Source organism: Gopherus flavomarginatus, chromosome 8 (assembly GCF_025201925.1).
Source record: "Gopherus flavomarginatus isolate rGopFla2 chromosome 8, rGopFla2.mat.asm, whole genome shotgun sequence".
NCBI classification, from domain to species: Eukaryota; Metazoa; Chordata; order Testudines; family Testudinidae; genus Gopherus; species Gopherus flavomarginatus.
In genome coordinates this window covers 65946586-65958991 of record NC_066624.1, presented here as the reverse complement: position 1 = coordinate 65958991, position 12406 = coordinate 65946586, and the positions used below count along the sequence as shown (strand labels likewise).

Sequence of the window (12406 nt, the reverse complement as noted above, 5' to 3'; positions counted from 1 at the left end):
CTCAGGCAGTCTCTCTGGGATATTTTTCCTCTCAAGCCAGTGAAGGGATTTAACTCCTTCATTCTTCAGCCAGGATGGTGTACAGATACTCCTTCAGAAGCACTTATTCCTGTGGGAATTCTGCTCCAAAAATTTAAAAATTCTGCACTCAATATTTTAAAATTCTGTGTATTTTATTTGTCAAAATAACAAGATATAATCACGCCAGTTTCAATTATTTTGGTAATTTATTGGAAAATACCTGTCAACAAATATGTCCATAACAATACAGACAACAAAAAAGATTCAGGAAATGTTTTTTGACAAATAGATTCCTTACCAGGCATATTTATACAGAACTTTGAGTAATAATTCATTTAAACTACTATACAGAACTGTATTTTCCACACCTCTCAAAAGCAGTGCAAAGGCTGGGGGGAGCCACGGGTAACAGAGGTGCTGAGGGAGAGGGAAGTAATTGCTGGGAAGGAGTCTGCGAGTGAACCTGGAGTGTTGTTGGTGTGGATGGGAGAAGAATGGAACAGGTTTTTTTCAGGGGGTGGGGAGGATTGTTCGGGAGTTGGGGAGCCTCCCCCATACAGACCCTGGCTGACCCCAGCCTCTCTCATTCAGTCAGGCACATCTGCCCCTGTGCCCTTGTGTCCCTGCACCCTGACTCAGCCCCCCCTCTTCCCTCCATCCCCATGTGTCCCTGGCAGCCCCACCCCACTGTCCCAGTGTGGCCATGCACCCCCATCTCCATGTGACCCTGCACTCCTAATCTCATTCAGCCCCGCCCCACAGTCTGTTCCCTCTCACTAGCCCTTCTCAGTACCAGTCTGTGTGACACCCCTCAGCAGTCTCATGAGCCCAGCTCTGTCTGTCTGCCTCCACACCCATATCCTGTGCTGCCTCCTCACCTGGCCTTAGGACAGGGTGCTGTGAGGAATGCAGTCTCTCTTCCTCCCTATCCGCTGTTAACTGCTACTGCCAGTGAGCCGGCTCCCTCTGTTCTGGTGCCACAGCAGCCCCTGGTGGGAGAAAGGCATAACTGCAGCACCTCTCTGGCAAAATGTATTTTCTGGGAGGAAAACAAATCTATGGGGGACATGAATTCTGCACGTGTGCAGTGACGTGGAATTTCCTCAGAACTATCTTAAAAGTAAGGCTGCGTGTCTGTCATGGAGGTCATGGATTCTGTGACTTCTGCAGCAGCTGGTGCGGCTGGCTCTGGGGCTGCCTGAGTAGCTCAGGCAGCCCCTGGGCCAGCCGCGCCAGCCACTGCTAAGGCAGTCTCAGGCCACCGCCCTCACCCCAGCAGCAGTAGTTTGAGTGCGGGAAGGGGCTCAGGGCTGGGGTATAGGGTAGTGCTTACCTTAGGGGAGCTCCCCGGAAGCAGCCAGCATGTCCTTGCAGCTCCTCAGCAGAGGGGCTGGGGGCTCTTCCTGGCCAGTGGGAGCTGTGGAGGCAGCGCTCATGGCAGCGGCAGCACGCAGAGCCCCCCTGACCTTTTTTCCCCCTAGGAACTGCAGGGACATGCTGGCTGCTTCCGGGGAGCCGCACAGAGCCAGGTACGGAGCCTGCCAGCCTAGCCAACTTTCCCGCCCACCCCAGCACCAGTGGGGGTCTTGGGCCACACACCGCCGCCCTCCCCCACAGCACCTGTGGTGCCTCCTCCGCTGGCCCACACCCCCAAAACACCCACAGCCCCCTGGCCCAAGTTTTAATCAGGGGTATATAGTACAAGTCATGGACAGGTCATATGCCATGAATTTTTGTTTACTGCCAGTGATCTGTCCATGACTTTTCTAAAAATACCCATGACTAAAACATAGCCTTACTTATAACACTGGATTGTCTTTTGCAGAGAGTGAAGACTAGACTATGGTTTTTGTTTGAGCATATGAGGTATCAGCTGTCTTTGTTCAAAGCTAGCAGGGTTGATTTAGGTAGGTTTTAAAATAGGACAGATAGGGTAAGACGTTTTGTTAACCCCAGTAACACTTTAAGCAGAGAAGGCTTGAATACAAGATGGTGGGAGTTAGCAATGACCAATAAAAGGAGCAATAGAATTCACTCTTTTTAAAAATACAAAATGTAAGAAATTTGGATAGTAAGTAGGAAGAGCAGGAAGTGTAGTTCATGAGACCAATTATGACCTTGCTCACACTACCAAAATATGGTGGAAGGGGTGAGTCACTAATTAGAATATTAATATAACTATGACCCTGGATATGCAAGAAATAAAGAGGAAAGAAGGATGAGGTACCACTTTACATCAGAAGTGAATACAAGAGCAGAAAAATATAAAATAACAGCAGGAGGTGTGACTGCAAGAAAGCGTGGGCTGAAACATAGTAATGGGAAAAACAAAAGAAATCGCGATGGACATGTGCTGTAGACCACAGGGGTCAGGAGGAAATGACAAAAAGTGACATGCTATTGGAACAATTATCAGAAATGACTAAATAACCAATGGGTAGCTTTAATTACCCAGACATCTGCTGAGCATTAAGCACAGCAAAACATGAATCATCAAGGGCATTCTTGAACTATATGGAAGATAATTTAATGATGCAAAAAATAGAAGAACAAGCCAGAAGAGACATTACTCAGGTTCTCACAGTGAACTACCCTGGAGGAAGTGACAGAATGTGAATGTAATTGAGGAGGGCTTGGAACAAGTGACCATAGATTAAATTACTTGAGTGTATTAGTAGTACCAGGGACGGCAGGTTTGTATAATTTTTGGTGGTGCTCAGAACAGGTCTATGTTCCATCCCCCCTACACCTGCCTTATAAGCCGATATATATTTTTTAAAATAATGTAAAAATGTGAGGGCTCTGGGCTGGGGCTGGTGATGAGGGGTTTGGAGTGTGGGAGCGGCTCAGGCAGAGGGTTGTGGTACAGGGGTGAGGGATTCACAATGCCAAAGTGGGCTCAGGGCTGGGGTAGAGGATTAGAGTGCGAGGGCGTGAGGGCTCTGGTTGGAAGTGCAGGCTCTGGGGTGGGGCATGGCTGGGGATGAGGATTTTGGGGTGCAGGCAGGCTGCCTTGGGGCTGGGGCCAGAGAGGACGACTCCCCCCAGCGCTCTCCCCGCCAGCAGCGGTGAGCTCCGGGGGAGGGGGCCCCCTCTCCCCTCCCCAGCAGCACACTCACCTTGCACCACTGTCACTGCACATGCTCCTAGGGCCCCTCTCAGGTCTAGGAAGCCCCATTACCTCCTCTGTGGTGGGTACCGGCAGGGGGCTGCCATCACATGTGCCCCTCCTCCCCTGCTGCTGCCCCTCACTGTAGCCTCACTGAGGGTGGGTTATGGGGCTGCCCCTTGCCCAGCGTGGGGCAGGAGCAGTGACCATGGGCGGGGAGGGCCCTCTGTGCTGGTGGAGGGTCCTGCTGAAAAAGGGAAGAGTCAGAGGCGGAAGGGCAGGGGCAGGGTCAGCCTGCCCTAGTACTAGTGGATAGAGGGTGCTAGGACCCTATGGTGGCAGTTGATGTTGGCAGGGCAGAGCTGCAAGGAGGAACCACTAGCTTGAGGAAGGGACGCTCAGGCGCCTGGGGGAGATGTGTGGGGGGACACTCGGGAGGCATGCAGAGGTGGCAGGCGGAACTGGGAGAAGAGACCTGGCCCCAAACATTGGTGGAATTGGGTCCCTGGGCCCTGAATATTGCTGGAGCCCGGGCACCACAGGTCCGTATAACTCGTTGCCCCTGAGTAGTACTGTAGGTTAAAAACAAATTGTGTCACCAAGATATTAGACTTTGAAAAGCTGTTTACACAGAAGTAAGAAGAAACCTTTTAATCAAGGTTTATTGAGTTGAAACAGTTTTAGAGAAACTTCTTCAGCATGAGTCAAAAATTATATGCTGAGCATCGTTGGTGTCAATCTTAAATGGAATTTTGTTGGCCAGTTCATTTTTCTTCACCTGTTCTGTCCTCTTCTCTCCCTTTCAATCTGTCTCTCTTGTTCCCATTATAACTTTACTCCATTCTGGCTCCTTCCATCCACTGCAGTATTGATTTTCCTATACTAGCTTCTTTTTCCTCAGCTTTAGGATATTTACTAGTTTCAAGGTATGTTAGGTGCTTAGTAGATCTCATCAGAACATCTTTGCCAAAATGAAATTTTGGCAAAATATGCTGTTTCAAAGTCAGAACGTTTCATGGAGACATAATTGTTTTGATCAGATTTTTGTAAGGAAGGTTTTGGAGTCCAAGACTCTCTGGTTACATGATAGCATGAGCAAGAGAGATTTCTCCAACACTCTGTAGCCTGGTGATTAGGGCACCAGCCTAGGAGTGTGAGACCAGTTTCAAGTCCCTGCTCTGCTTGATTCTGAGTGATCTGGGATGAAAAACTCTGCTCTTAAAGAGTGTGAGAGTCAGTCACTCTCTCTCCCCCTTCCTCCCCCCCCCTCCCCCGGCACAACTCCATGTTTGCAAACACTTCCAAAAAGTTTTGTTTTAATTTCAGCATGGAATGAAAAAATTCAAAACCTCAAATGTTGCTGCAAAACAAAATTGTTGTCCTCTGGAGAGCTAACCTTTCTTCTTCCCGATCTGTGACAGAGGAGTCACTTTTCTTCTTTGGAGGTGACCAAATTTGGTGGTTGTTTATTGCCTGTTCGTTGGGTATAAATTTAGAGCTACTCTAAATCCACAGTATAACTTTCACCAATATCAGATGGAGATGTGCTCAGAAATTAGGGCTAGAATGTGATTTATTTACTAACTAATCTTCTAATTATTGTTTGATAAATAGCTTATTGTCTCATTTAGGCTTTACATAGTGGGAAAATAAGCTTAACCCTTAAGATTACTTACTTTTTTCCTTCTGCATTTCTTATCTTGTAGCAGCTCCTAACTTCGTCATGGTCTTCACTTTCACTCCTTGTCTCATTCCATTTGCTAAAATGATCAGCAATGACATAGTTAATGCCTCATTTAAAGTGTCTTAATTAGTTAACATCTCACAAGATTGGTAGGATAGTGTGGTCCACACTTCTAAGCCATTGTTTCTGGCTGTCTCCAGCCTCAGAAGATAACACTGCGTCAGTTTACATTCGGTTTAAATTTTCTATGGTTATCTTTTTGGAGAAAATCAAATATTCCATGAAGGCCACATACATACATCAAATGGGCTGGATGTTTGAGACCACTGATCTACTAGATGCCTGGTCAGTGTTTTTCAGAAGAGAGAGGAGAGCCACATCATGCACTAAGCTGCATCTGCCATTCCTCTTTTCCTCATCCCAGCTCCATCATGGTCTAGAATTGGATTTGGGGTCTACAACAATGGAATTGGTATTTTGTTGTTTCAGGTATTCAGAAGATAGGTTTGACTTCAAAGAGGTGACTCAAAGGGCAATTCCTAACATATACCTTATGAATCCTTGTGGAGGTTTGCCTCATTCAGAAAAGGTGTTCTCCTTTCTCTGACAGCTCCAATAAAGGCACAGCTCCCAACCTTAAGAATTCTATTGTGGGTCCCAGTTATTTGTTTGGCACAGCTCACTTCTTGTACATGACTGAGTAAACTTACAGCACTAAACAACAATAGACATCTGAAAGGTGCCCTATTCCTGTAGTCAGGGGTGGCTCCAGGCATCAGCGTAGTAAGCGCGTGCCTGGGGTGGTAAGCCCCAGGGGGTGACGTGCCAGTCGCCATGAGGGCAGCAGTCTGGCATGCCTGCGGGAGGTCCACCGATCCCGCAGCTTCGGTGGCAATTTGGCGGTGGGTACACCGAAGGCACGGGACAGGCAGATCACTTGCAGAAATGCTGCCGAATCTGCATGACTAGCGGACCAGCCGCAGGCGTGCCGCCGAAGGCTGCCTGACTGCAGTGCTTGGGGCGGCAAAAAACATAGAGCCGCCCCTGCCTGTAGTATTTGAACACTAATAGGCAATGAGTTAATTGTTGCAACACTCCTCAGAGGTAGTGATGTTTTCCCTAGTTTGCAGATGGGGAAACAAACCACATAGACCTCAAGTGAATTGTCACAAAAGAAGTGTGATGAAGTTGCAAATAGATTCCAGATCTCCTGAGTCTCTGTCCAATCTCTTAATCGTAAGGCTCACCATCACTTAAGTCCCAACATGAAGCATCTGAAAAACGGCTTATGGCGAGCACTGCAGGTATGAAGTCAAGATGTATGTGAAAGGGACAGGCTCTCTCAACCACCAGAACTGTTCCTATGAGCTGTGAAAGCAAATCTGTCTTCTGCAAGGACGCGCAGCCTTCCATCTGCAACCCTATTTGGCCTACTGCTCCTGGGGATTAGTTCAGAAACCAGTAAACCCAAAAATGGTCAAGCAGTTGTCTGAAAAGTAACATGCTTGAACTTGTTGACTCAGTTCTGCTGGTAGCCCTAAAGTGGGCCAGACAGTTTGGTATTTAGAACTTCTGGATCTGGTAAAAGAGCCAGTCCTTGCTTCTGCCACCCCTTCTGGATCCTCTGTTGCAACAGAATCAGATACAATCATACAGGTCTCAAGTCTTTGCAATTAGTAGTTTGGGTCGCTCTTCCATGACTTTTAGAGACAGTTTTTTTAGGAAAAGTCAAAAAAGTTATGTGGGAGAGTTTAGAACTATTGGCTAGAAAATCTTTTTCAGCTGAATAGGAGAGATTTTCATCTCTTGTGGCTCCTTCCCTGTAGCTGAGAAGATCAGGGACGTGAGATCTTGGGGAATTGTGCCATCCAGGAAGTTCCAGGGCTTACAAATGCATAGGGACTTCACATGGGGAGGCTCTTGGCTGGTGAGATGTTCCCCTTTTCGGGACAAGACATCAGCCATCTTGTTCGGGGGCCCCGGATGGTACGTGATGGTGAAATTGAAGCGTGTAAAGACTAGGACCCAGTGAAGCTGCCTTTGGTTCAACACTGTGGCTTGGCAGAGGTGCTCCAATATTTTATGATCTGTGTATTCCTGTACTGGGTACCGTGCATCCTCCAGATAGTGGTTCCATTCTTCAAAGGCTGCTTTGATGGCTAGAAGCTCTTTATCTAGAATTGCCTAGTTCTGTTTGACCAGAGTTAGCTTTTGTGAATAGTAGGCTCAAGGGTGGAGGTGCTGTCGGGGACCATGCCTTCGGGAGAGACTGGCCCTAATTGCCACATTGGAGGCATTGGTCGCAATGACAGAGGGTGTGCTGGGTCGGGATGGACCAGGACCAGGGCACTGGTAGAGGTTGTCTTTAGCCAGTTGAATGCTTGTTGGGCCTCTGGAGACCAAGTGAAAGTGGTGTCAGTGTGGAGAAGTGCTGTCAGTAGAGTTGTTTGGCCTGAAAACCCAGAGATAAAGCATCTATAAAAGTTAATGAACCCCTAGAAGCACTGTAGCTCCTTGAAGTTTTTGGAGGGCTCCCAGGTTTGTACTGCCTCCACTTTTTGGAGGTTCATTTGGAGGCCATTGGAAGACAGGAAGAGGCCGGCCCCTCCCCCTGCTGAAGTTTGCAGAGGGCCACCTCTACAAAGCAGGCATGGTGGGGGATTGTCAAATATGGTGGAGATTTCTTGGAGGAAGGTATCCCAGTTTGATAGCATTGGGCTCGCTCGTTTGAGTAGGGGTAAGGCCCAGTCCAATGCATCTCCCATCAGGAGACAAATAATGAGTCCTACTTTCACTTGGTTAGTGGGTTAAGACTGGGGGCAGAGAAGAAACAGCAGCAGCATTGGTAAACAACCCCCTGAATTTTTGCAGTCCCCATTGAAAAGTTCTAGGAGGGAGACTGGGTCCATCCAGGTATGTGGCGTTCTCATTCCTACAGCTGGGCCACTGGCTCTTGTAGCATCTGGTTGTCTGCAGAGTGCTGTGCCAGCTGGGCCCACAGTGCCATGTTTCCTTCATGGACCTGGGTGGACTACCTGTGCAGAGCTTGGTTCTCTGTTGTGAGCTGTGATAACTGGGCTGAGAGTAGCAGAGAAGTTCGTAGTCAGGTCCAGGCCAGGGTCATTACCAAGGGCCAGATTCTGAGTCAGGTGTCATGGTTCAAGTCAAGAGGAGAAATTCAAATCAAGCAGATATCAAGTCAGGAATTCAAGGGTAAGGAGCAGGGATGGTCGTGGTAACTACAGAAGATCTGGGTTGTTGCCTGGATACTTCCTGGAATGCACATTGAGTTTATATAGGGTAGGGAGCTGATCATGAGCCATGAGGCTGCTGTTTGTCAAACCCTTGAGGTGAAGCTTCCCAGAGTCTGTGTCCACAGTGGGTCATGGGAAGTGGAGTGCAGATTGGTTACAACTGCAGCTGGGTGATGGCCTGGAGCTGTCAGCTGCCTGGTAGCTCTACAGGCCTGGGTTCTAGACCCATTGGGGCCTTATTTGAAGAGCAATTCTGCAGTCATTGTTTAGTTGATACCTTCTTCAGTACCACCTCCTTGCTGGTGCTCATTGCTTGCCAGTCTCTCAAGAGGGGATTTGTACTGATACTAGTCAAAAGAGAAAAGTTATTCACTAGTAACTTGAGTTCATCAAGTAGATCATCAGTATAGTTTCCCATCCCTCATCTTCAAAGTTCATAAGACAATGAGGAAGTGGAAGGAACTGAAAGTGTGCCAGAGCCCTGTTTCATTATATAGTCTTGCATGGAGTGTTCCATGGTTTGAGTCAGGGTCTTTCCCTTCTCCCCCTCAAACAATCAAAGCTTTCTAGTCCAGTGGCTCTCAACCTTTCAAAACTACTGTACCCCTTTCAGGAGTCTGATTTGTCTTACATAACTTAAGTTTCACCTCCATTAAAAACCCTTTGCTTACAAAATCATACATAAAAATACAGATGTCAAAGCACACTAGTACTGAAAAATTGCTTAATTTTTAAATTATTATAAAATCAATTGGAATATAAACATTGTAGCCCCAGAAGACCTCTGTGTACCCCCAGGAGTACGCGTACCCCTGACTGAGAACCACTGGTCTAGAGGATTTGAGGCTCGTATGGGTATGCGCAGGCATATTCTAAGAGTGTGGACCTGTATATTCTTAAGGAACGCCAGTTACTGGTGAGCAATTTGTTTTTGATGCTATATTGCTTTTCTACAACTATGGTACAGTAGGTTGGCTCTGCAGTGCAGTACACACAGCAGTACAGCTTTGTTTTGTCGGAAACTAATCATGCTGGACTCAGAAGAAGAGGCCGAGGCAGAAGTTGTGTGCCATACCAAGGTACCATTTCAGAGTCACTTTCCTGGCCATAATCATATATAGTACGTAAGGGGATGCTACTATTGTACAATTTGAGCTTTTATTACATTTTGGAGCCAAACTGACTGATTCAGGAATGGATGGTTAACTCTACAGGACTTTGTTAGTAGCATGCAGTATGAATGTTTTCATTATCACTAAGGAAGCCCGTGAGCTTTCATAGTGTCTTTTTACAAGTAGAGTGCACAATGAATGTTATGAACTCTCAACCTATCACTATGTTGTTGATGTTTCTTTTTTGGGATTTTCCTCAAGGCCATGTTTGAACTGGTCACTTCTGAAGCCTCATACTACAAGAGTCTGAATCTACTGGTGTCTCACTTCATGGAGAATGAACGTCTAAAAAAGATCTTACATCCATCTGAGGCTCACATCCTCTTCTCCAACGTCCTTGATGTTATGGCTGTCAGCGAACGGTAAGACAACTGATATTAGCCTTTTGGCTCTGCTGAGTTGGGAACAGGGTCTTGCTACTAGCTCAGATGACTTCTGTTCTGGAGGGATAGAGGAGCCGACTGGGTGAAGACTTAACTCCTTTTAAAGAGTCTGCAATAGTACTAATTGGTTTCCCCTCCAAACTGTTTGGGTCCGAGACTTTGATTGCAGGTCATGATTAATATGAATTCTGGATTTCTCATCTAGTTTCCTCTTAGATCTTGAGCAGCGGGTGGAAGAGAACATTGTGATATCAGATGTGTGTGACATTGTCTACCAGCACACAGTTAATCACTTCTCGGTGTATGTAACCTACGTCTCCAACCAGACCTACCAGGAGAGAGCTTACAAGCAACTTCTGTGAGTGCTATTATCTGACCTTGAATTATTTGCAAAAAATCCAGCAACCAAATTTTTTATTCAAGATGACAGTGTTTTATTTTTAACTTGGCATTTGCAGGGGATTGATAACTGGTTTGGAAAACATGAGCTCTACCCTTTCCCTAAACTGGTGCTGAATCTATTTAAACAAAACATACAATAGTTTACATTTTATTTGAAGGATCAGATGACAGGGTTGAAAACTAGCATCCTAAATACATTCAGAGTTGTCATTTACAAAGTGCGAAGAACATATAACATATACAACAGAGCACAAAGCTGTAAATCTGCATGTGTATGTGAAGTGCAGGTAGAGGCAAAAGTTATGAAGATAAAGATAGTTGTATGATTTCAACTTTGTGGTCCTGAGTCTAGTTACAGCTGTCTTGAGATTCTCAGAAAGGCATGTACCCTATGGAGAGTTGATAAATTCTCTTCTTGAAGACTATAAAGCTACTTTCCCCATCTTGCCCTGGTCTTACACTATGTGTAGGTCACCTGCACCAGAGGATTTTGTCCTAAGTGTTCTCTCAAGTATATTCAAATCCGGCAAATTTCTGTTAGCCAGCTGGGAATTTTCTTTTACCAGATCAAAATAAGGGGACCCTAGCAATTTGTCTTTCAGCAAATGAATTCATTTCTCCTTAGTAATAATGACCTGGATTTTTTTCAAGCCAACCAGTTACAGATTTTGACCTGTACATTTCCACATTTTAGCAACAATCATTTTAGCTAGATTCAGATGAGTATGGAAGAGTACTGCCCCTTTCCTTTCTCTGCCCTCCAGCTCCCTCTCTTTGACCTCAAAAGGATACACTATAGATCTACTGGTTCCTCTGCTACAAGGGAACTCTCTGCTGGATTTAGTAGACTGCTATTTTCAAATGTCATGCACCCCAGTGTTTCCTGGGACAGAGGTGAGCAGTGTCTTGTGGGGCACCAGTAACACAAAGAAGTCTCAGAATATTAACAATTTGATGAGAGCAGCTGGCTGAGCCCAGAAGAAAAATAGAAGATTGAAGATTGGCTGGGTTGTGTGACATCACTAAAGGGGCCTGTTTGGATCTGGGGTGGCTTCTGGAGAAGGAGTTTGAAGTGCAGAGTCTTTTAGGTCTAGGAAATAATGATCAGTTTAAAAATGGGATGATTTATTCAATCTTTAAGCAAGCAGTAAAACTTTGCAGTGCTTATCTGCTGCTGTATGTTGGAGTTTTCCCCTGCGTTTAGTTCTACACTCTCTCAGGCATACAATTATAGCCTGTCTTGGATTTGGTAATTCAAGCAGTCATGCAAACATAAGAATACCTGCCTGCCTTAGGAATAATTCTTTTGTTTAAATTTCTACTGTGCATTTCCAAGTACATGCATTAAAGACTGATTTCAAACAAAATTAATACTATCCTCACATCTGTGCTGTTTCTGTCAGCTAGGACTCCAGTAACGTAAGCTTCCTCATAGCATGTTCTTGCAAGTGCCAGGAAACATCACGTAGAGGGAGCTTTCTTAGAGTAGTGTTTTGTTTATACCAGTTGGGACTTGTGAGATTCCTCACTGCAGCACTGTATTCGTCCTGGCAATACCTCCATCACTGTGAACTCCAAATGGCAGAACCTTGGCAATGCCAAGTGAATCTCCAGCAGTATGAACTGCTTCATTGCAGTGCCAAATAAGATGTCAGATAAGATTTTTCATGCTGTCAATAACAGCTAAGACTATCTGAGCTTGAGTTGCTTTATGGCATGGCTTGTTCCTATGACTGTGTGGATTTTACTTTGCCACAATGATCCAACTGTGTAAAAATGTATAATTATGCCTCTGACTCATCTACTTGGACACACACCCCATTCACGCACTCCTACACACTCAGCATGTGCTGCTAAATCTATATGTGCTACACATGTGAATCCACTACGGTGACTTGTACTTTGTCTATTTTTCCATCCCCTAATGCTATAAATAAAGCCAAACTTAAACCAAAATACACCTAGGAGTGTTCGGTGAATTTATTTTCCCCTTTGTTGAAGAGAGGACCAGGCAGATGCTGTCTCTGGGGAAGGGGGTTCTATGGAAAGCAGCACCACACAGAGACATATCCATTCCAAACACAGGTCTGATACACAAGGAAGTGAGCAAAGCACTCTCAATCTGTCTATCTATTCTCAGCCAAGACAAGACAGCTTTCCGGGAGGTGATATCACAGTTGGAGATGGATCCCAAGTGCAAAGGCCTGCCCTTCTCATCCTTTTTGATTTTGCCATTTCAGAGGATCACGCGGCTCAAGCTACTGGTGCAGGTACAGCTCCACTCTGCTCTGTCTTCTGACAGTCCCCTATGCTCCCTCCAGGACTCCCCTAGCTAGCTGTCATGGAACGTTAGCATTTTCATGTTCTCACATAAGCAAACA

At 45.9% G+C, this 12406-nt stretch overlaps 1 protein-coding gene across 4 annotated transcripts in view; it reads left to right on the top strand.

Moving 5' to 3' along the window:
* NGEF (neuronal guanine nucleotide exchange factor) overlaps positions 1-12406 on the top strand; it is a 127186-nt gene that overhangs the window by 91366 nt on the left and 23414 nt on the right. For all 4 annotated transcript variants that reach the window (XM_050965316.1, XM_050965318.1, XM_050965319.1 and 1 more), the window contains 3 exons: positions 9442-9602; positions 9829-9981; positions 12166-12295. In XM_050965316.1, coding sequence (XP_050821273.1) covers positions 9442-9602; positions 9829-9981; positions 12166-12295 — 444 coding nt within the window. The remainder of the gene's footprint in view (positions 1-9441; positions 9603-9828; positions 9982-12165; positions 12296-12406) is intronic.